The following is a 24,598-nucleotide window of genomic DNA, read 5'->3' on the forward strand; positions in this document are numbered from 1 at the left end:
TTTCTACAACCCAATTTACAGATTATAGTTGTAGGTCCATATAGTTGTTGCCCGACAACAAAATTAAGACATTTTATAAGCATAATGGCATGAATTGACTGTCAGTAAAGCAATAACATAATTTACTCATTGTTAAGTCTATGCAGGTTTTCCCTGTTGTGGAACTGGGGATGTGTCAATTCACTTAATTTATTGCCATAAACATGAGGCTCGTTTCCATTACAGGTACTCGGCCCACTACCCAGGTAAAGGGGACAGGAACGCCCCATAATTCAGCTCTTTCAGTTGTATCTCCACTGCTTACAGAAACCACCCAAGCAGCCTTTTGCAATCATGTAGCCCTATTTAGAGTAACCAATTGTATTTTAGGAATAAATAAATCCATACAATTTACTAGAAAGGGGAAAAAGAATTTATTCACTCTTGTTCAAAGCACATCGATAATATTTACAAAGCAAAGTGAGGAAACTAGTGATGTTTTGTAAGTGATGAAACTCCCATTTCTGAACAATCAGCTCAGTTAGCTTAGCAAGTCCATGTTTTCTCACTGCCTTTAACAAAAATTAAGATTGTAACAGTGGGAAGTGAAAGGCAGTCTGCATGTTCTAACTGGTGACAAAATAAATGACCATTTAAAATAATTTTAAAAAGTATGACACAGGCACATAAAAAAAGGTTGTCTATACACACAAACATACAGATATGACCATTTCATGAAAATTAGCACTGAGCAATGCATGGCTAAATCATTTACAAACTTAATGCAGATGCTAGCATTTGGATGGCACAAAGAGGATCAATGATGTCTCCCAGCTTGTCTTTCCTGAGTACCCACTCTGGGACAAACCTGTAAATGAGAATAATTTAAGTCAGATACACATAATTTCTCAATGTGTGTGTGTGTGTGTGTGTGTGTGTGTGTATGCACAATCGCACATAGATTCAGTGTACCTTGGTGGCATCTTCGACTTGCGAGGGGTGGCTGGGACAAGCAGACTGCCATTGAGGGACCCATTCATTTTTTGTCTGACCACCATTCTCTCTGTGTCCTTCTTGCATTTACGCATCGTAAGACGGTAGATGCTGCGAAGACGATCCATAGCCTTGGGGATGTTTCTCACCTCCTAACAAAATGTTGAAAAGGTGATATAGGCCAGTGATAATGCTAACTGCCTTTTAGTTCACATCATGATCAACTAGCTAAAGAACTATTCAAAGTATACAAAACAGAAAACTACAAAATCAGTAGGAGTGCAAAAAATGCCCAGGAGTGCAAAAACTACAGCTCTGTGACTGGAAGCCATGCCCTGAGGACGGGTTTCTGGCCCATTCATTTAGAAAATTGTCTGATCTTTCCAGAGAGATATTAACTTGAGGATTCACAGCAACTAGTCATAATACCATCAAACTGAAACTACAAACTAAACAACTGTAATATCCATGTCTGTACTGGCTTTTCTTACCGCTGCCCTATGGCGGTCTTGCACAAGTAGAATCAGCAGGAAACACGCCTTGGTGAAGATGCTCCCTCCTTTGTCGCCCATTTTATCTCCTGCCTTTTCCCGGTAGATCTGCAGGAGATCCAGGAGCATGTCCACAGCATGCTCGACTGCAAACACTGCCTCTATCGTCCGGTTGTACTGTGGGGTAATGTTTTTTTTTAATATATCATTATAAACTAACGACATGTATTTGTGTCGTTGTTATGATCATCATTAAGCTTCAAATGACGAAGAGCCGTCATCACAAGGGGCTGTGTTCGGGGAGGTGGATTAAAATTGGCCTACCTTGGAGAGGTTGAGGAGCACCTGGATAGACAGGCTGATTGTCTCCATGGAGGGAAGGCTCCTGTTGCAGCTCCTGATGAGAGTGACAATTTTCTCTGTCGCTCCACTCTTCACCAGGTGTTCACAGCACTCGGGCGAAAGCCTGGTCGCGGTCTCTGCAGACAAATTATGAAACACAAATGGTTACTGTAGTCCTTAAACGGAAGGTATTTCTAGCTTACAACGGGCAAATGCAACTTCAATAGAAATCCTCACCCAAGTACTTCAAGGCTAAAATAATGTAGCCAAAGTTGTGGCATCCCAGGAGATAACCAATGGCCATTGTGGTCTTATTGCGTAGGCAATCCTCCTCCTTTACTTCTTGGTTGATTTTCCGAAGACGATGGCGTATGGCAACAATTTTGCGGGTGTCATTCAGCTTTCGGGAGCAATGACCTCTCCATAAAGCCTGTAGGGAAATGCCAAACAGACAATCAATTTGCAGATTTGGGTATGCAACAACATAATGCTAGGTCCCCTCTCCACTTGGGTTGGGAATCAAAATGTTAGAATCGAGTAGAATCGATAAGAAGGAACCGGAACCGATAAGTAGAACCAAAAACCGAAATAAATAAAAAAATAATACATTTGAATTTGGTTCTGCCTTTTAATTCACAAACACAAGTCTTTTTTTAATGTTGTGTATAAGGGCAAGTAAAGATACACAAGTTTGTCACAATTTTGAGACTCTGTAACATCAAGGCCGAGCAGTCATTTTAATTAGCAACTCTAGATTGATGTATTATTAAGGCCTAGTATTTTAATGCATAATTATGTCGGAGGATCAATACTTAGTAGTACAGCACAGATCACTTTTTGAATAAAGAAATGTTAGATTTTGTTTTTACATTTTGGAATAAAAAAAATAATTTAAATAAATCTGGTTTGATAGGATTCCGGTTCTGATTCTACTTATTCGATTTTGGTTCGGTCCGTGTCCTTGAAAAGGAAAAAAGGGAAAATTGGATTAAATTTTCTAAAATCATGTTTCCTAATTCTTAATTCTATTTGTTATCCACTAATTATCCATTTTTCTATCCAACGTTAAACAAATACAAAATCAGGATACAACTCCAAAATCTTAAATACCGGTATGCATTTATTTGACCAGCAAAAAAAAATGGAAAAAAAAAAATACTTTACTGATGAGCATTACACGGACCAAACCAAAATCGAATAAGTAGAATCAGAACCGGAATTCAGGGTTCCTACACATTTCAAAATTCCATACTTTTTCCATACTGAAATTTCCAAACTTCTCGGTAGATTTTTCTGACCATATTCTTGACATTGCGGCCACATCTGGTTTGGGATAACTCGATGAAAACAAAGGTATGGACAACTGAAGTGAATTAAAAAATGACACTTAATATTCGTCCATTTAGCTGGGTCATTTTTAGTTGTATCTTGACGATGGGGACTGACAGTTAGGCTACACAACAGTAGGAATGGTTCATTATGACCTGAGTGAAGTGATTAGTACTGCAAATGCAATAGTCTGGAAACACATTTTTCCATACCCTTGTTTCTTTTTTCCATACTTATCCAGACCTGGAAATTACTAATATCAAATTCCATACTTGTCCAGGTTTTCCATTCTGCGTAGGAACCCTGGGAATTGATACCCAACCCTACTCTTCCATTACAAATATTACAATGAAAAAGTTGATTATAACCAAAAAACTGTCCATCAATAAAGATGATCATTAAATGAGGAGATATCCAGCTCATTGGCCTCCTGTGCAAGGTGTGCTGCCATGTACCTGTGCCCTAATGATGCCGCGCTGCATCTTTTCCTGGCGACGGCTAAGCAGCATTCCCCTCACAGTGCGCTGGATGACCGTGGCTGCCCGATGGCGTCTGGCCAACCATGCCCTGGCCGCCCTCTGGGTTACAACTACCTGCCGACGCTCCTCCAGGTATCGCTTCCTCTGCAGCTTGGTCTTCATCCACCGCTGGAAACACAAGTGAGGGATTGTATAATAAAGCGTGAGTGAGTGACCTGCCCACTGATGGAATCAACCATCAGATAAGACAGTTAATGATAAACAAATTGCATGAGAAAGTTGGACAAGACGACATGCTGACATTTTCTTAGGTTTCCAGAGAACATCTTAGGCTTGGTGAACAGGACCATGACCAAGTATTCCACTATTTGCTACACTGGTAGGACCAGGAAGCGGGCAGAGAACATCAAAGAGCCCACACACCCTGCATACACCCTCTTTAACCTCCTCCTCTCTGAGAGGCGCTACAGATCCCTGCGCACAAATACAACCAGACACAAGAACAGCTACTTTCCCTCTGCCATCACTGTACTAAACTGCAGTTAGAAGTGGGCTCATCCCCTCTTAAGCCATTCACCCACTTATCCCTCACATTACATACTCATCATCCCAATATGCATCTTGCACTCATTACATGCATGCATACATTTGCAGTATTATTTCTGCACTTTATATCCACTCCACTCCCATGTGTCTTGTATACTGCATTTTGTATATTATGTTAATACGTTGATATGTGCCTACTTGTATATTGTTGTCTACATTGTACAGTGTGTGTGTCTTTATTACTATTGAATGTTTTACTACTACATGTCTATTTGTCGAATGTACAGAGTTAACACCTACTGAAGTCAAATTCCTTGTATATGTAAGTATACTTGGCCAATAAAAACTGATTCTGATTCGCACCAAACACTCACTGAACTAAGAGTCTCTAAGTGTTACTTGGCAACAGCTGGTGCTAGAGTACAAAAAAAAAAGAAGTCAGTGTACACACCTGGATGCAGATGACTGAATGGATCTGTTTTCTGGCCGCTTTCAGAGCCTGATGGGCACGGAATGCCTGCTGAATCTTCACGGCACAGAGATGGTGGTAAACTGCGGCAGAAAAGCGCAGCCTTCTTTGGGCATTCTCTGCTTCCATCATCTAGGGAAGCAAGCAATCAATTACATCTTGAAAAATTAAACATGAATCTGTTAAATCACCAACAACCTACTAAACAACATGGTTCTGAGATCGGACATGGGATTTGTTAACAGTCATCAGTTAAACTTGACACCTAACCATGTCTGTCTCTCAAATCATCAGTAATGTAATGCAACTATGTCACAGGATAGATTAGAATGACTTAAACAAGTGTAAACAACTAACTAAACAACTGTACCCTTCTCCTGGTGAGCCAGCCACGGCAGTATGCCTGCAGACTGGTGGCAGCTGCGTTCCTACGCCTCTCATTCTCTTTCGCCAGACACTCCTTTCGCGCTGCCTGGAAGCGCCTCTGGACCTTTAGGGCTGCCTCTTTGAGACGCCTGAAGCCCTGCCTCTGGGAATGGCCTCTGAAGTGGGCTTGGATCAATGTGGCTGCCAGCCGCTCCTGCAAACCATTGCATAGTTAGCATTTTCTCTGAACCACTACATTTCTGATATATGCTCTTCCATGGAAATAGCAAATGATCAATTCTCTGAGAAAACACAGGGTACCTTGTGAATACATTGTCTGGCTCTGTGGCCTCTCCATAAGGCTTGGATGGCAATCGCTGAAGCCTTCATATTCAAATAGTTTCGATGCTGCTGCCTTGTAGCCAATGTCTCTCTCCATCGCTGCTGAATAAGGAGAGTCCTCTGCTGCAATACCAGGAATCTGGAACAACCCATTTAAGATTGAAAAACTAGACCATTCTTGCTGAGGATTCTGAAGATGTTTATTTTTTTTTTTAACAGTCACAGTATGCATATGGTCTGAGGGAACTAGTATCTGCATTACCTTCTACGCTGTAGCCTGGCCTGCAGACACCTGTGGATGGTTGCAACAGCAGCTTGTCGGGCGACGTAATGTTGTCTGGCCAGGGTTCCTCTAAACCACGCCTGAATCTTGATTGCAGCCTGCTCCTGTTCGGCATGCTTTTTGAACTGGTATTGTCTGAATGCTCTCTTCAGATAAACATTCAGAAAAAGAAACCAAGTCAAGCAACTATTGCAAGAGGCTAAAGACAGCTTTACCCAACATCTTTATCTGAAAATACCTGAATTAAAAGAGCAGATGATTTCATTTTCAGGAAGCGGGCCCTCTCTTTCTGGGAGTGGACTTGGGCTCTGTAATGTTTCTGGATAACCGCAGCTGCAGCCTTCTGACGTTCCAACTGCCGTCTCTCAATTGTTCCTCGGAAAGCAGCCTAGTGGGTTGGGGTGGGACACATTTAGAAATACACTTAGAAAAACTATTGGAAATATTACAATTATTTCAGACGTTGTGTCCGCAATCACTATAAAGAATCCAGTCATCAGTGTACAAACATACAGTGCTCTTACCTGGATTGTGATAGCACTCTTCTTAAGTCTCTGGAACCTCCTCTGTTCTACAGCCCTACGCAGGTGTGCCTGGAGGATGGTCAGACTTCTGAGAGTATGCAGGTAATGCTGCCTCTGCTCCCTCTGGGCTTTCTGAGCTCTGTAGCGTCGCTGCAGGATGAGGGCTGCGCTGCACTGCCGGAGATAGCTCCTTCTGGCCAGGTACATCCGGACGCTCGCCTGCAGCCTGATGGCACTGCCTCGCAGCAGCAGGAGCCTCCTGCGGTGCATGGCCATGCGCAGCACTGCTTGGATCTTGACGGCAGCGTGTTCCCGCTTAGCGCTCCTCCTCGCCTGCATGCCACGGAAGGCTGACTGCAGAGTCAGCACCGCGTGCTGTACGGTTTTGAACATGGCTCGCTCCTTTTGGACCTGTTGGCACGACCGGTACCACGTCTGGATCACTGTGGCCGCGGCACGCATTTCAGAATACCGACGTTGAGCGAGTTGAGCCCTGAAGGCTGACTGAATGGTCACGGAAGCAGCCTTCACCTTAATGTAATGACGTCTCTTCTGGCTCATCTTAAGGAAGGACTGGATGGTCCTGGCTGCCTTCATCCGCTTTGCCAGCTCCCTTGCCTTCTTACCTCTATATGCTGCTTGAAGGCAAACAGCTGCAGTTCTCAGTTGCTGGTAATTGTGCAAATGCTCATTTCGGAGCTGCACAGCCCTGAATCTTTGTTGAAGCACAACGGCAGCCCAGCACTGTTTCCTGAAGGACAACCACTGCCTGTGCCTCCTGAAGTGAGACTGGATAACTATGGCCGCCCGGTGCATTTCAGCAGCCCGTTGCCTGGCACAATAACCTCGGAAAGCTGACTGGATGACTATGGTAGACTCCTTCAACTTAATGTACTCTCTTCGAACGCTTCGACTCATGGTGTAGGCCCTGTAATGCCTCTGGATGATTATGGCGGATAACTTCATGGCCTGGAACTTCACATGCTCCCGGTGTCTCCTGAAACTTGCCTGGATGACTTTGGCTGCCTGGTGGGATCGAAGAATCTCCATCCTAGTCTTGTGCCCTCTGAAAGCAGCCTGTAGGGTGACCACTGCATGCCGCAGGCCTAGGTAGCGCTGCCTTTCCTCTCTGCAAGCTTTCATGGCACGATATTGCCGTTGGACCGTGAGGGTAGAAGCCTGGAGGGCCAAGTAATGTCTGCGCTCATGGCAGGCTCGCAAATGGCTCTGCAGAATCCTCGCAGCCTGGTGCATCTGCTGCAAACGTTGCCTGGCTTTCATGACATGGAAGGCTGCCTGAAGCACCGTGGCAGCCCATTTCTTTCTTCTATAGTCCTCTAAATCTTTCTTCATCTCTAGCTTGGCCCTATATTGGTCCTGTATAACCTGCACTGCCCTCAACAGACGTATGTAGTATGATCTACAGAGGTGTTTTCTAATGTGGGCCTGTATGAGCACTGCTGCTCTTTGTTCTTGCTGCAAGTGCTGTCGAACCTTCATGCCTCTGTAATATGCCTGAATAGTGACACAGGCTTTTCTCTTGTTGAGGTACTCTTGCCGACACTGCATTGCCATATGCTGAGATCGATACAGTCTTTGACAGAACACTGCAGCGGACTTAAGTGCAAGGAAGTGTTTCCTCTCCTTTAACGTTAAGTACTTCCTCTGAATCAGAGTAGCCATTTTGTGCCTTTTCTTTATCTCCTGCCTGGCTCGGTATCCACGGAAGGCAGACTGGATTGTCAAAGCAGCCTTTTTCTTGGCCTTGTACTTCTGGGTGTAAGAGTTCCGCATTCTGTTGGCCTTGAATTTCTCTTGTAAAATCCTGGTGGCCCACAAGAGCCTCACATACCGTGTTCGGCAACAATGCATCCTGAACTGGGACTGGATAATGAGAGCTGCTGAATGCATCCTTTGGATCTCACGCCTTGTCCGATTGCCTCTGAAAATTGCTTGAACAGTGGTAGCACTCTGACGAAGCTTCAGATAGTCTTCTCTGAATTGTTTTCCTCTTAGATGGTGTCTGTATTGCCTCTGTATGACGACTGAAGCCAGTCTCATAGCTTGGAATCGCACTCTTGCTCTGTACATTCTGTAGAACGCCTGGATCACTGTAGCAGCCCTTTGTTGCTTTTGCATATCTTTTCTCACCTTCATACCTCTGTACATGGACTGGACGGTGATGGCTGCATCTCGCAACAAACAAAACTGCCTCTGCTCTTGCCGTGCCATCAGCGTGGCCCTGAACAGTCTCTGGATTTTTATTGTGGTCTCTCTGAGAACAAGGTACTCCTTCCGCTGTTTGTATGTTCTGTATGTCTGTTGAATGACTGTGGCAGCATTTAGCATTTTTGCTAGACGTTTCCTCACTATTGCACCACGGTAATGGGCTTGGATGCATAGAGCTGCAGATTTAAGGGTAGAGTACTCAAGCACAGCTGTTTTCCTGGCCAGGTGAGCCCTGAATCTCTGTTGAATTAACTGCGCTGCCCAACGGGATCTCTGATATCTGACAACCTCAATATGCCCTCTGAAGTGGGCCTGAATGACTGTTGCAGCTGTGTGCATTTTCCTGACATGACTACGAGCCTGCATGCCCCTGAATGCTGACTGCAGTTTAAGGGCTGCTGCTCTGACCTCCAAAAAGTCTTTCCGTGCTCGCCGGCCAGCGACAACTGCCCGGTAGCGCTGCTGGATAATGGTGGCCGCACACTTTGCTGCGAGGTAAGCTACTCGCACCTTATGAGCTCTGAAACATGCTTGAATGAGCGTAGCTGCCTGGCATTCCTTCTGCAAACGCCGTCTAACTAAGAGTCCGCGGAAGCTTGCTTGGAGTTTCACGGTTGCTCTCTGAACCTGCTGGTAACGCTCCCGTTCAGCTCGACCCAGTAATTGTGCACGATAGTGCTGCTGAAGTACGCTTGTCGCCATTCGCAATGCCAGATATCGCTGGTGGCATGCAAAAGCTCGCACATAAGCTTGGATCACTGTGGCTGCACGGTTCTTTGTGCTCAACTCTTGCCTGACCTGCATGCCACGATACGCAGCCTGCAACACAACTGCAGCTCGTCTCAGCTGGAGATATTCAGTCCTCGCCTGCCTGGCAGAGAGCATGGCTCTGTACTGTTGTTGGATGACAAGAGCCGCTGTTCTTTGGGCCCTAAAACGAGATTGAGCCCTGTGGCGACGATACTGCGCTTGAATCAGTGTTGTGCATCTATAGAGCTCTTCTATCCTCTTCCTGTGTGCTCTCCCTCGCCAGATGGCCTGAAGTGTCACAGCAGCGTGTCTGAGCTCCAAGTGGTCCCTCCTGACCTGCTCACCCAGAACTTTGGCCCGGTACCTGCACTGCACAACCACAGCAGCTCTCTTCAAGGACCGAAAAGCTCTCTGAGCCACGGCCATCCGGAAAGCGGTTTGGATAGTCAGTGCTGCCTGGTGTCTTCTTTCCAGCTCTTTGCGAGTCTGTAAGCCTCTGTAAGATGCCTGCAAGGTTACAGCTGCCTGCTTCATCTTAAGGTAATGCAGCCTTTCTTGGTCCCGTTGACGGCAGGCCCAGAACCATCTCTGGATCAAGAGAGCCGCTCTCCTCATCTTCGCAACCTGTCTCCGGATGAGGTATCCTCGATAGGCACTCTGAATGCTAATGGCAGAGGACTGCTGCAGTTTCAAGGTCAGGAATCGACGCTTCTGAGAGCAACCTCTGAACCATGACTGAATGCTCACTGCTGCACATTTGAGCTTGTGGTATTCTTTTCTACATGTATGCATGCGGTAACAGGCTTGGATCACAGTGGCAGCGCGATTCCTCCTCAGAAATTCTCGGGTTCGCCATCCTTTATAGATTTTCTATGACAAAAATAACAAAAATGTCTTACTTTTCATTTAACACAAAGTTTTGAACCACATCAATAATAATGCCACAGAAGACAACTCACTTGTATGATGGTTGCTGCATGGTTATGACAGGCAAGAAGATGAGCCAACCTTATGCATTTTAAAGCCTGACGTGCAGCATAACCCCTCCAGGCACTCTGGATGGCGATTGCTGCCACAGCATGCTTTTCTGTTTGCCGCCTCAGAAGGAACCTCCTTACCACAGCCTGGATCTTTGCGGCTGCCACGTTCCTCATCTAAGCAAAGAACAAAAATTAGGGGGAGGGGACTAAAATCATACCTGTACTTCCATCATTACCATGCAACACAGAAAGATTAGCTAAATGTCAGTTAGCAACTTTTGTTGGAGGGAATGAGCTTACCTGGTAAAGCTCAAGATCTTTTTTCAATCTGTACTTCCTCCATGCTCCCTGAATGACCCTGGCCGCTCTGGTCTCATTTCTTAGGTCCAAGAGACGAGTACAAAGGAATGACAGAAAGCATGTAACGACCTGAAATAAGGAAATAAGTCTTAGTCAGTTTCATGTGATATCTACAAAGACATTTTACCAGAAAATATGTACAGGTACATTCATGACTCAGACAAGAAGGGATTGTCCTAATTGTTCAAACTTCACTTGGTCCTATTCAGCTGGATACAACCTGTAAGTATTGGCTCCTGGATCTAATCGGTTTGATTACAGTGGTTTTATAGCATGTATCTCCATGTCTTTTATCACATGGAGTGAATTATATTTTTTTATTATCTAATTTGTTTACTAATAGTTTATTCTTATTCTTTATTTACTGCACACTCCAAGAGTTTTACACAAAAATGTAGAAACAAATGTTTGGCAAACTAAATCTCTTGACTCTTACCTTCTCATTTGGAATGGTGTTTGACATGTCAGAGGGGTTGATCATAGCTGGAACTCCTCCAAGATATGACACCGCAGAGTTCACCAACATGAAATTACTCTTCTCATTCTCAAGCAGCTCTTTGAAGTCAACTGAAAAGGATCCTAGGCCTAAGAAAAGAACATGGGTAATAACATTATGAATAAATTACCTCCACAATATAGCTATACTATAAAACATACTGTTGCTGATTATCTAAATCAGCTAAGATTTGCTGAACGATGAAGAAAATACACTTATTTTGTTTGCAGGTGCCAAACAGTAGACAGTCAACATACTACCAACACATGTAAATCTACTGTTAACTAGCTTTGCACAGAAGTGTCTGCTGATAATGAATAATGAAAAACATTAACAGATTTTTGTTTCCCCCGATCCAGTCAGCGTGTGCAGTCTGCACAGACAAAATGTAAATGCTGCATGGACAGTCTGTGCATACTGTGTGGATTTCAAAATTTGCTTCATCCGCATTGTGCAGAAACCCCAGACTGCGCCTACAGAACTACACTTGCTCATTCACGCTTACCATTTGGCGCCACAGGGTCAGCATTGATTGAGGTGTCCGAGTCACTGCTGGAGTTATTGAGCTCCACTCTGCCACGGTGGCCACAGTCTATGGTCTGAGTGGTCTCCTGCCGAACCTTCTCCAAGGGCAGCTGGCCGGGGTGGTAGTGGTGGACCAGATGGCAGAGAATCCGGCCATCTGAGAAGGCCACTGTGAAGTTCTCAGCCTTGGGAACAGAAAAAAAAAAAATAATAATAATAATAATAATAATAATAATAATAATAATAATAATAATAAAGAGTATAAAAAAAACATGGATTATAGGTCACACACTAATGCCTTGGGAAAGAAGATGGCTTACCTTCAAATTGTAGAACTCACAGACAGCATTCACCCAGTCCATGAGCAGTGTGATCTTCACATTGCTTTGTTTCATCTCGGGCTGGGACTTCATGGCCTTGAGTGGGACACTTTTGTCTGTCCGAAGGGAATTCAGCTTCCGTTTTGTTCGCCATGTCCTCCTAAGGAAACTGATTTCCTCCTTCAGCTGTTCTTCATCTAGCAATACCTCCACCTTAATAGAACAGTGTAACATTCACAAGATTTAATTGATTGACATGGCAAGTTTAATTGATTGACATGTCTATAGCTTTGTGACGTCTTGTGCAGAGAGAACTGCTTCTTCAATTCAACAAAACTCAATGAAACAACACTAGAGCACAGACACATTCAATCTTTATTTATTCTCGGAGGTTCATTGAAGGTAGTCCTCATTTTCAGTGAAGCCGAGATTACACAGTAATAATGGAATAACAAGAGATATAGTATAATAATTGTGGAAAATAAAACAAATAATAACAATAACCTACATACCATTATAAAGGAGGAAGGGAAATAAAAATACAGAAAATATTAATAATGAAAACATACCTGGAATGCAAAAATGATTTTCCACAGAAGATTCAGAGTTTTCTCTCTGTGTCCATCCACAATGTCTCTGGATTCAATAGCTGTGCCTGCATGACAATACAACACTACCTCAACCCCAAAACACACAATTCCAAACAAGCATAAAATAAAATTGCATTTGCACTATTCCATATTGAGTAGCATTCATTAAAAGCAGCACTGAAGATTTGCTCTCTGGGTCCCCCTACAGTTGAGAAGCACAATTATAAACAAACTAAATATGCGCCTTTTGCTACAAAGCATGAACATAACTGATACATTATAGAGGGAATGCACCGACGGCAGCCTGTAGAAAGAGATCCTGTAGCATAGCAACTTTTCCATTTCAATTTCGGGGGGTGGGGTACAGTGTTCCTACCCGAACACAGAAAGTTGCTAGGTCGGTAATCGTCTATAGAGGGCTGCTAAGACAATGGCAGAAGTGCTGTTTGTCATATTATGACATTTTTTTGGAAACTTTATGTTAAGGTAAAACATATAACGTGGTCACTCACCGCGCTCGTCTTTCAAGTCCACCCCCCTCTCTCTCAGCACCTGAAAGGCCAAGTCTACATTGTGGACTTTCTGGAGGCGGCAGATGGCTGGCATCCTAAGCCTCTTGGACAAACTCCAGTCCTGGAGGAAGAGCTCCATGACACGCCTGATGTGAAGATGTGAAGAGAAATTCAAACTGATTCACGGAACCAACAAACTAACAATTCTGTTCTGAAACCAGTCCTTACAAGTAGTCTAGCCAACAACTTTGCATTCAACAACAATATAGCATGCAACTCTCAGCAAACAGATCATCCCAGTCAAAGGTATAGAGCTCCTAAAACAAGCAGTCTTTGACATTTGGTAGTGAGGCTAGTTATAGAACAAGACGACTTACACCAAACGAATTCCACATCGAAGGTCTGTGGCCAAGTTTCTCACAGCAAAGTCAAACTCATCCAGAGGGGTTTGAATGTGGGACACTGCTAACCCCAAGTGCCCGAGGTGTCGAGACAAAATCCCTTCACCACTTAGGAAATCTCGAGAGAAAGCCAGCAAGAGATCCTTACTGGTCTACAAGACACACACACAAAAAAAAAATCCAATACCATATACATCAAAAAACAAAATACATGAATTAATATGTTTATTTGTGGTTCTTTTGCCATTTATTCAAATAGCACAGTGAAGAGTGACAAGCAGCAGGTCGGAGAGAGAGATGGGGTGGGATCAGGAAATGACCGCTTGCACCACAGCACCCCTCAATACCACAGTAACACAAACTCTACCTTAAATTCAGCATCCATGCAAAACAGACAGGGGTCGTGTTCAATCAGCCTCGACTCTTTGGCCTTGTCCAGGAAGCAGACCAGCAAGAGGAGCTTCTTCAAGGTGAAGCGCGACAAGGCCTCCTCGTGACCTGTTGAAAGCATCACACAACCCGTTGCTTAATCTGCAAGATGCACAACGCTGTTGTTCTATTGGGTGTATTTGAGACTTGAATCATCCAGATTTGGTACAACCATATGTTGCTTGCATACTGAGACAAACAAATATCCTGGTAGTTAAGCTCATGACCTGGATTATAAATTAAAAGTAAATGGATGGATGGATCTGAACAAAGCGTAATTAATAAACAAAAATGCACATGGAGCCAGAGTATGCAACACTTCTCTAATATTTCTAAGTTCTTTACAGTGGTTGACATCTTGTGACAGTCTTTTGGTGTTGGTTACATTTTGATTATGTAGTCTAACAGTAACTACCAGGCACCGTAGTGCTAAGTGCTGGTAAACATTACCATCTTTGTACAGGTGTGGGACTTTATGGTGTCTGTATTCTGCAGCGATGTCAGGGTTCCACAGCAAGCGTCCGAGAATGAACATGGCCAACCCCATGACGTCATTGTTACTCTCCAATGAAATCAGCTCGCCGTAAATGGTCTGGGGAAAATGGTGACCGTATGATCAACTATTCATTTCAAATGACTTTAATGGTCATATGAAGAGACAATACATGTTTTATGTAGACCATCAATATATGAGCACATCCGAATTCCACAATACCTCCAGTCCAATACGCAGCCAGAGAGGATTATAGGACAAAAGCCAGTTCAGAACTTTTTGCCGCTCTCCTGAAAGAGAAAATAAAAAAGGACCTGTACAGTTAACAAGCTCCTACAGTTACAACACTGAAGCACTGTAGAGGTCTTTGTACAATAAAGTATGAACTTTCACACACCAATGTCCTTCCACAGGTGTCGGTCCTTGCGGATGAGCAGTCTTTTGGCCTCCACCTCCATCTCCAGCCTCTGGATGGCCTTCACCACAGCCTCAGAGGAGAACAGCTGGCACGCAGAGCGACGCAGGCGGTTTAAGCGTCGACGGGCTGTGTAGGTTTTTAGCGACATCTCCTCCTTGGTTGGGGCTTTGGGAACGGCAAACTTGCAGTCCCCCGTTGCCAGTGACAGAGCGTTCACTACACACACACACGTCAAGAGGAAAATGTACCATCACAAACACACCAAACAGATCAGTTCAGGACTGGAGTATGATGTAGAGGTTTGGTGCATGATCACAGGCACACATTGATGGACACATGACGCATAATATCATAATCACATCTGTACTTCCAAAGCTACACCAGCATGTTGATTTTCCAACAAGAGGAGATAACATCCTGGACCTGGTCTACACTACACACAAAGGAGCATACAAAGCCACCCCCCTCCCCCACATTGGACTTTCAGACCATATCACTGTTATGCTAATGCCCGCATACAGACAAAGGGTAAAAGCGAACAAACCGGTTCGTAAGCAGGTAAAAGTGTGGCCTGAGGGAGCCTCCGATGCTCTTCAAGACTGCTTTGACACAACAGACTGGGAAATGTTTAAGCAGGCAGCCACTTACAACAACCGGACAGACATAGAGGAGTATACAGACACTGTAACCTCTTACATCACCAAGTGCATCGATGATGTGACCCACACAAAAGACATCATCACTGGCTAACTGGAAGCCATGGCTGACAGGGGATGTCCTCAGGCTGCTGAGGGCCAGAGACAAAGCCTACAGAGCTGGGGATGAAGCTGGCATGAAAACAGCGAGAGCCAACCTGTCCCGTGGCATCAAGGAAGCAAAAAAAGGAATACACTCACAAGATAACCACCCACTTCAAAGACAGCAGGAACTCACAAAGCCTATGGCAGGGCATTCAGGCCCTCACGGACTACAAGCCCAGCCACAGAGCTGTGAGAGCAACATCCCTCTGCTCAACAACCTGAACCGCTTCTTTGCTCGCTTTGAAGCACAAAACAGCACCTGCCCACAGAAGACCCATCCCCCCTCTACATGAGCAGCCCCTGTGCCTCTCTGCCGACAGCGTGAAGAGGACACTTGCTGCTATCAACACCCGTAAGGCAACAGGTCCAGACAACATCCCAGGACGGCGCTGAAGGACTGCGCCAGGGGAGCTTAAGGATGTCTTCACAGACATCTTTAACACGCCCCTGAAGCAAGCCATCGTCCCCATCATGTTTCAAAGCTGCCACCATCATACCTGTGCGAAGAAAACTGCTCCATCCTGCTTCAATGACTACCGCCCTGTGGCACTGACACCCATCATCATGAAGTGCTTTGAGCGGCTTGTCATGTCACATATCAAAGCCATTCTCCCCCCCACCCTGGACCCCTTCCAGTTTGCATACCGAGCCAAGCGGTCTACAGAGGATGCAATCTGCTCTGCCCTCCACCCAGCCCTCACCCACCTGGAAAAAAGAGACTCATATGTGAGATTGCTGTTTATAGACTTCAGTTCTGCATTCAACACCATAATACCACAACAACTCATCTGCAAACTTGACAAACTGGGACTCAGTACCTACCTCTGCAACTGGCTACTGGACTTCCTCTGTCAGAGGCCCCAAGTAGTACGTGTTGGCAACAATACCTCAAGCAGCATCACACTGAGCACAGGGGCCCCCAAGGCCTCGCGTGCTCAGTCCGCTGCTCTTCACCCTGCTGACGATGACTGCACTGCAACCTACAGCAACAATCACATAGTGAAATTTGCTGGCGACACACAACTCTGGTGGGTCTCATCACCAAGGGCTTACGAGACACAATACAGGTTGGAGGTCGACCATCTGACCACGTCGCGCAGACACAACAACCTCCTGCTGAACGTCAGCAAGACCAAACACACTGTTGCTGACTTCGAGAGGTCACACCCAACACCTGCCACTGACCATCGACGGTGCTGTGGTGGAGAGAGCGAGCAGCACCAAATTCCTGGGGTGCACATCAGTGAAGACCTCTCCTGGACCACCAACACTGCATCACTGGCGAAGAGAGCTCAGCCTGTACTTCCTTCCTGCGAAAACTCAGGCGAGCAAGTGCTCCACCAGCCATCATGACCACATTCTACCGAGGCACCATTGAGAGCATCCTCTCCAGCTGTATCGCTGTGTGAAGCGGAAGCTGCACTGAATACAACAGGAAAGCCCTGCAGCGCATAGTGAACACAGCTGGAAGGATCATTGGTGCTTCACTCCCCTCCCTGAAGGACATTTACACCACCCACCTCACCCAAGAAGGCGACCAAAATTGTGAGTGATGCAAGTCACCCCGCTCACAATCTGTTTGATCTACTGCCCTCTGGGAAGAGGTACAGAAGCCTGCGCTCCCGCACTACCAGACTCACCAACAGCTTCATACACCAAGCTGTAAGGATGCTGAACTCTCTCCCTCCTCTCCCCCCTCCACCCTCAGCTACATAACATCCTGGACATTGGACCCACAATGGCCGCCTGCACTACTCCACCTGCACACTTGAACACTTGCACACTTGTACACTTTACAACTTGGTGTTGTTGTCCTGAAAACACAACACTTCTGCTGCTCTTACATAACTTGCACCACTATGCCACTTTCTTCTTTATTACTTAGGTCAAACAGTATTTTATAGTATTTTACAGTATTTGCACTAGTATTTTATTGACTGTCTATGCACAATTTGGACAAAATTTTGCTGCTCTTATTTTTTCATTATTATATGTGCCCTCTTATTTACTTATTTACTTACTTTTTTGTTTACTTGAATGTTATGTTTGTCTGCGGACTTAAAATTGGTCAAATATGTCTTGTCTTCACCGTGGGATAGTGAGAAACGTAATTTCGATCTCTTTGTATGTCTGGAACATGTGAAGAAATTGACAATAAAGCTGACTTTGACTTTGATTCACCCCTTGCAGACACGTGACTTAAGTCACGTGACGGCTCCATGCTGGACGGCAAAAAGATGGGAGACGGACAGCAAATTACATTATGTCATAAAGATTATGATGAACTGAACACCATTACTATAACATCTTTGTAGTTCAATGTATTGCTGTTTGGGGTCTGATAGTCAAAGAAGATGCCAGTGGTGTTGTTAGATGAAATGGGTCATGATCGCAAATGTAAAGTTATTAAAACTGGTGGTAACAGCAAGGGGAGATAACGTTAAGTTAGGCTACTGTAATTAACATTATGGTAAATGAACACCCATAAGTATTTCTGGACTAACATATTGCAAAGCGATTTGGTTACTTTATTTGTCTTGCTTTTATCAGTTGTAACATAGTCAAAACGTTAAGAATGTCATATCAGAACATGAAATAATAACTAGCTGCCACACTTAGAAGCTAGCTATTCTAGCTAACGTTTATCGTAGCTCATAGTGCTAGGGCTAATGTAACTTCGTCAGTTTGTAATGTTGCCCAGCTTAATAAACTTACTTCTTACATGTCTTAAGTTAAAGAATTGAAAGAAATAGGAAATTTTAAAAAAACTTGAACGGTTTTATCTGTTTACATTCAGATCTTGCCAAAGACTTTGCCTAAGTGCTATCTGCCGTCCTGTTCAGAGTCCATGGTTGCTATAGCAACCGCTGCTGTGCTTCATACACTGAGAAGATAAGCATGCAATTGTGGTTGAAATACTCCCGAAACACAAAGAAAACAAACCAAAATATATCTATGCAAGAACATGGGATGTTGTTGTATTCCAAACAATAAGCCAACAGTCGTGGAAGGGCATTACTATGGTTAAATCTCACTATAATCTCCTAGCTGTGCGATATGTCCCATTACAACCCATTGATTTGATTCGTGTTCTTGCCGTCCACTAGGCTATTTTGCTGTGGCGCGAACAAAACGTGACGTCACTTGCAAGGGGTGAATAGGTTTCTATTCAGACTAAATCATCAGACTAAAACTCCATGCAAATCAATCCAGACTGATAACATCAAGTCAGCACATGTGTGTTATCAGGCTATGTAAAGTTCCACTGTTGACTAAACAAATTGCTTTCATATCCTTTTTAGGTTATAGCTCACCAAACCTGAACTCTGGTAGAGTAAAATAAGCTTCACAGGAAAACACTACATACTAATTGTTCACATTTTATGTTTGAATGCAAGTGACTGAAGGTGCCACCACACCCACCTTTGGTGACCTCTGTGGTGACCCTGAAATCATCAGGTGTGAGGACATAGTTTATCCACCAAGTGAATCCTCGTTCCTGCTTCTCAATCCACCTCTCATCATAGAACATGTTTTTGGCAGCAAAGGGCATGGGGTGCCGTGGTATGACTGTTGAAAAAGCAGAGTGAGTAAGCAAAGTAAAGACAGCACAGACAAATGTATACTTGTGAAGATATGTAGATGCAATCACCTGTTTGAACTGGCTTTATGAAAGTCAGCTGTGACTGTGCCACAGCAATGACTTTTGATTTCTTCACCGTGGAAAGGGACACTGACTTTACCGAGGGAGCTGTGTTTGAAACATGTTTGAACATTAAGACAAAATGTAGATGTACAATGCAACATTTTCATGTACGGCTTTTAACAGAAGCACATCTTTACCTCTCTGGTTTGTCTTTGGGGCCGCTGGCTTGGACTGGGGCCTTGAAGTCCTTCTGCTTGTATAGGACCTTGCGCTCGGCACTGCAAAAAAAACAAAACAAACAAACAAAAAAATAAACAAAACAAAGATGAGATTCAAATCAATGCGCAGTAATTGTTTTTTTTTTTTTTAACTAGTGAATAGGTCACACCAGTAACATTCAGTGATAGAGTGTCAATTATTCTGACATCCAGTCATGCTCTAATGGACTTGCATTTAAGTTGTCCGACAATCTTTATTTGGGAAAACTAGAAAAATGTTGCTTAATCAAAATCTGTGATTTAATACAGTTTCATAAGTAGACAGCAATTCAGTTCTCTGAAAATACACTTTAGGCTACTTTGTAATGATTGAAACTACAATTTTAATCTCCGACTCTGCCCTGCAGCAGCCATTCAATTCCCTTATTGCCACTTTCTGAATTTAAAAGATTTATCCAAAGGGTTATACTGTTTGCTAATTGTGTTCCCCAACTAGGCCCATGTCTGTTATATAAGAAACAAAACAAAGCAACTGTCTCTGGCACTCTAATATGGTATAATACATCATTCAATTCATTGTCCTTCTAGACACAGACACACACACACACTTTCTACTCACCAGCTGCCTTGGGCTGCTTCTGCTCCACTGTGGACCGGGCCACAGGAACTTTGCCTGGAGCTCTGCTGATGGTCTCTGTCTGGCCAGTCTGTGCTCTGCCTCTCTTCACCTGAAACGTCCTCTTTGCATCCTCCACGTCCTCCCTCAGGAACTCGTCGCTCTTTCTCTTTTTCCCCAGATGTGGTGGCAGTGGCCTGTGCACAGCAAACACTTCTTGCTGTCGCACATCTGGAACAGGAACCTTTGGCACACACTGGACAGTCTCCGGTGAGCGACCTGCTGATTGGCTGGTTGCTCTGCTGCTGGAGGGTGGTGTTGGCACTGAGACCAGAGGTGAACAGTGGGAGGCAGTGATTGGGGCACTGCCTGAAGATGAACCAGTGGGGGAGAAGTCTTGCCTGGAGACCGCAGAAGAGGCCATGGTGTCCAAATCAATCACAGGCAGAGCACCTATATTTCTTGCAGGCTTATCTACAGGCTCCACCTGATTAACGCTCGGCAACTCCTCCAGGAGTTTCCGCCGTGATGTTTTGATTCTGTGCTCATGGTGATTGCTTGCTGGTGACGACGGCACTCTGCTTTTGGTAATTGTGGCAGAGCTGACTGGTGGCCTTGCAGGAACAGAACCCTCACAGCTGACCTCAAATCTACATTCAAGCTCTAGGGCTGGTTTGGGTTTCACAAAGAAGGTAAGCCTGGGCTCAGCAAGGTTCTGCTGAAAGGGAACGGTAACGTCCTCACTTGCCTCACACTCTCCCAACTCATTGCTTGGGCCTCCCATTTCAGACTCCAGTGAATCAGAGAAGTCAAAGCTTGAACAAGCATTTGGAGGGCTCACCGGCTGACTGAGATCAGAGTCAATGATGACCAAAGCTTCTTTCAGTGACAACCCAAGTGATTCAGGCAATGGTGCCTCATCGGAGGCAGCGGGTGCTGGGTGTGTTTTAATCACAGGCAGTGGGCTTTGATAAGCCTGTTCTTTACACCTAAATGTGCTTGCAATAGGAGAGAGGGTCTTGTTTAAGACTCTACGTTCGGACAAACCTGCAGGAGTCTGCGGTGTGCCTGCTGTAGGCACAGCTAAAAGTTTGTCCGCAGGAACCAACACCACTTTGGGGGAGATGCTTTGATGGGGAATGTTCTCAAAGTCATCCTGAAGGGACTTCAACTGGGTCTTCAATGCCTGGGGTGTGCAGGGCTTTTCCTGAATCAAATGGTCCCTTTCACACGCAGCTTTAGGCCTCAGAGAAGGCCTTTCACTGTTACACTGAAACAGGGGAGTCTTCAGCTTCTCTCGTTTGTACTGAGGCTGTCTGGGTACATGGAATGTTCTGTTTGCTGCTTTATGTGGTCCCGACTCTGTTTTCTTGGTCCGGTATGAAACAGAGGGATCGGTCTTCTTATTTTTGATAGAGTCCCACAAACTTTTCTGAAAGGCATGGGAAAAAACACTTTACCTTCTGTGAAACACTGTGTGTTTAGTTCGCCAAATAAAAAAAAGAAACAAAGCAGTCATTCTTTTCATGTGAGTAAAATTAGGAAAAGTTATAACACAATTGCACTATCCAATATTCATCTCAACCCACTAAACAAATGTATAACAGTGAGCAGTAAATTAATTGGATTAGAGCAGGAATCACTTAATACTCAAATACTCATCAGTATTTACAATAGAAGGACTATATTAAAAGGAACACAAATAGCCTTGGACACCACTGACTCACTACATAGCCATACCGTCTCCTACCTTCAGGCCAAAGGTACAGATCACACACATTCAGGACTAATAAGAGCTTCAGGACTATGTCAAGCTTTGTGCATGCATCCATCAGACTCATGAATGTTTGAACACCTTTTTAATATCAAAACACTATTTTAATTATGTATTGCTTATGTGGTATGTAACATGTCCGTATGTTACATATAACCATGCTCCATGTGGTGTGTACTATGTTGTATGTAGGCTATGGGATGTGTACTATGTATTGTATGCATTGAAGCTTTTCATATGTTAAGTTTCTAACAGGAAAGGTTCTTTAAATGTACACATACCTTTTTCTTTTTTGGCGTTTCCACTTTTCCCAGCAAAACAGCTTGATGCTTAACAATTCCATTTGCTATAAAAGTAATAAGTTCCCTGACGCCCCCCTCCTCCACAGGTGTCCAAGTTATGGTCAAGATGGTACTGCCATCGGGCTAAAGAACAAGAAAACAGACCCAACTTAACTTAGACGTGTTATTTCGAAGCAAACATGTTTTTTGTTGTTGTTTTTTTTGTACAAGTAATGGTGATGATACCGAGTAATAAGAAATGTTATTACTGATGATAAATCATTTAGCAGCTACATGACAAACTTTGAGTAACACATGGCAAGTAGTCTAGAATTGTTCGTAGCATCCGATATTCTGGCACCAGGTGACATTTAGTGATACGAGCTAACTAGCAGGCAAATTAAATAATGTTTAACACAAAAGTTAGTTTCGATAAAGTAACATACTCACCTCAATTGTAAACTTGGTTTGGTCCACTGAGAATCCTTTCGATGAGGCTATTTTATCAACGATCACGACTATAGGAGCCTCATCGGTTGGATTGTCAATTCGTAAAAATGACGATTTAGATGAACCCAACTTAACAGTTCCAAATGACACAAAAGGAGCTCTTGAAAACTTAACTAAACTCAAAACAGCAGTCGAGTCATTGTTTTCCTTATTTGTGTCCATGCCACTGAATTGATCTTCAGACAAGTAGTTTGTAGGACTAAATGCCATCAAATCACTTTTTGGAACTGCCATCTTTTGAAACTACACGATGTAACGTAATACTAAATACACTCTACTCCGGCGACAAAATAGACAAAATCTAAATACATCTCAGTAGAGTAGCCTAGCACATGCAGTATGTTCAAAACCTGATAAACAAACTTGTGTTTGCAACACACGACTCAGTTCCTGGATCCTCTGCTCAATTTGAATTTTGTCACGACATTACCAACCAATAAAATTGTAGAATGTAAATTCATTATCCAATCGCTGAGAGAAAAACAAAGATAAGCCAATATGAGCTAAGCGAGCTTTTAAAATCCCTTACGTCACAACCAATGGGACGTTTGGTGGGCGGAGTTGGTGGAATTGAACGGTTGCTGCACTGTCTTCGCAGAGTAGGTTACTACCCGTACAGAGACGGTTGATAAAATGACACCAAACACAAGAATATAAAACATTGAAATATGTCCTGAACATGAGCCAATACCAACATATGCATCATGCAGCATCTAAAATGCATATTTTTCAGCAACAGCTGATAACACTAATTTAGCTGTGACCCAGGAAGGGTTATCACCAAAATGTTATTTACAGAGTACAGACATGGACCTTTTCAAACCTTTGCCACCTTGACTGGTATTGATATCTGACTGCAGTGCGAAACCCAACAACATCTATGACGGTGTGGAGGTGCAAGCATCTTGCCCATCTGGCAAGGCACAATCAATTCTAAATGACGTAGGTTTTGAACAGGCTATTGCCATCCAGGCAATGTCTTTTTGGGGGAAGACCTTGAATATTTCAGGAAAACAATGCTAAAATGAATTCTGCACGTATTTAAACAGTATTTCTCAATAGAGAAAGAGTCCAGATGCTAAAATGGCCTGTCTGAAGCAAGACCTGTCAAATTAGGTGCATCACGGAATGAACATGATTAAGAATAGGCCTACCCCATAGGCAACTGAAATCCTATATTGGGCAGAAAAGGGACAACATTTATTTCTCAAAACTCTCAACTCTCCTCAGTTCCTTAACATTTACAGAATGCTGTTAAATGAAGGCGGAAGCAGCACAGTATGCCCCCGTCCCAACTTTTTTTGAAACATGTTGCTGGCATCATGTTCAAAATGAACGTAGGCTATATTTTCCACAAAATAGTCTATGTTTTCATTTTCAACATTTGATATGTTGTCTTTGTCCCTTTTGCAGCTAAATATGGGGTTGTGATCTGTATATTATCACATTCTGTTTCGCATTTTACACAACGTCCCAACTTTTTCTGATTTGGGGTTGTACAAGGCCCATGGAGCAACTTGCGGTTATTGAACCCATTTTCAGGCTACTACATGCTAGCCCAGCTTCTTAGCCATATGCTACCACCACCCTTGCTATAATATTTAATTAACTAAATTGTTGTTTATAGAACATCCCATCACAGACTGCATATTTCCCTTTCTCACCAGGTGCTGATGCCTTCAGACATGATGGCATTCAGCATATTTCATTCAGCTACTGTCAGGAAGGTAGGCTACAGTCTGAAAGTGAGAGTATAAGTACATGTCAGACTCTCTACTACACACAGAAGCAATGTACATCCCAGGATATGCGGTGAATGGTAAAGCACACAATACTCACAAAGCCTTTCCTGAAATGATCAAAGCTTAAATTACTGGTATTTTGATGGACTTTGATTCACACACACTAACTGGGTTTCCATCTGGCTCATCCACATATTTTATGCACAATCATGAAAATTTGGCTAAAGAAATGTGCATCTGCATGTGTTTCACACATTTTCACATACAATTATTCCCACAGTTAAACATCTAAGATTTTTATACATTATTTACTTTCCTGTCAATCATGAACCAATGGAGGTGGGGAACTTCAGCAGAACAGCCAC

General features: G+C 43.8%; 1 protein-coding gene across 1 annotated transcript; it reads right to left on the reverse strand.

Annotated features, from left to right (window-relative positions):
• Positions 1-389: 389 nt before the first annotated feature.
• Positions 390-22,886, reverse strand: aspm (assembly factor for spindle microtubules). Its single transcript, XM_048253435.1, has 30 exons — positions 22,432-22,886; positions 21,982-22,125; positions 19,930-21,358; positions 19,290-19,370; positions 19,099-19,197; positions 18,870-19,016; positions 14,626-14,862; positions 14,451-14,518; positions 14,186-14,327; positions 13,674-13,804; positions 13,283-13,458; positions 12,906-13,051; positions 12,373-12,458; positions 11,804-12,016; positions 11,464-11,668; positions 10,899-11,047; positions 10,403-10,531; positions 10,082-10,276; positions 6,144-9,992; positions 5,858-6,007; positions 5,599-5,765; positions 5,316-5,475; positions 4,999-5,208; positions 4,611-4,760; positions 3,590-3,781; positions 2,043-2,235; positions 1,788-1,942; positions 1,464-1,640; positions 952-1,124; positions 390-847 (listed from the first exon to the last, which is right to left on the reverse strand). The coding sequence occupies exons 1-30, from the start codon at positions 22,723-22,725 to the stop codon at positions 751-753; spliced, it is 9,744 nt and encodes a 3,247-aa protein (XP_048109392.1). The 5' UTR covers positions 22,726-22,886; the 3' UTR covers positions 390-750.
• Between the last annotated feature and the right edge of the window lie 1,712 nt (positions 22,887-24,598).

Source organism: Alosa alosa, chromosome 9 (assembly GCF_017589495.1).
Source record: "Alosa alosa isolate M-15738 ecotype Scorff River chromosome 9, AALO_Geno_1.1, whole genome shotgun sequence".
In the NCBI taxonomy this organism is placed as follows: domain Eukaryota; kingdom Metazoa; phylum Chordata; class Actinopteri; order Clupeiformes; family Clupeidae; genus Alosa; species Alosa alosa.

Excerpts from the sequence above, each read along its gene's own strand:
- aspm (XM_048253435.1), bottom strand. The coding sequence starts at position 22,725 with ATGGCAGTTCCAAAAAGTGATTTGATGGCATTTAGTCCTACAAACTAC. Across the intron at positions 22,126-22,431 it reads AAACCAAGTTTACAATTGAG|CCCGATGGCAGTACCATCTT; the intron begins GTGAGTATGTTA and ends CTTGTTCTTTAG. Across the intron at positions 1,641-1,787 it reads TGCTCCTCAACCTCTCCAAG|TACAACCGGACGATAGAGGC; the intron begins GTAGGCCAATTT and ends ATTACCCCACAG.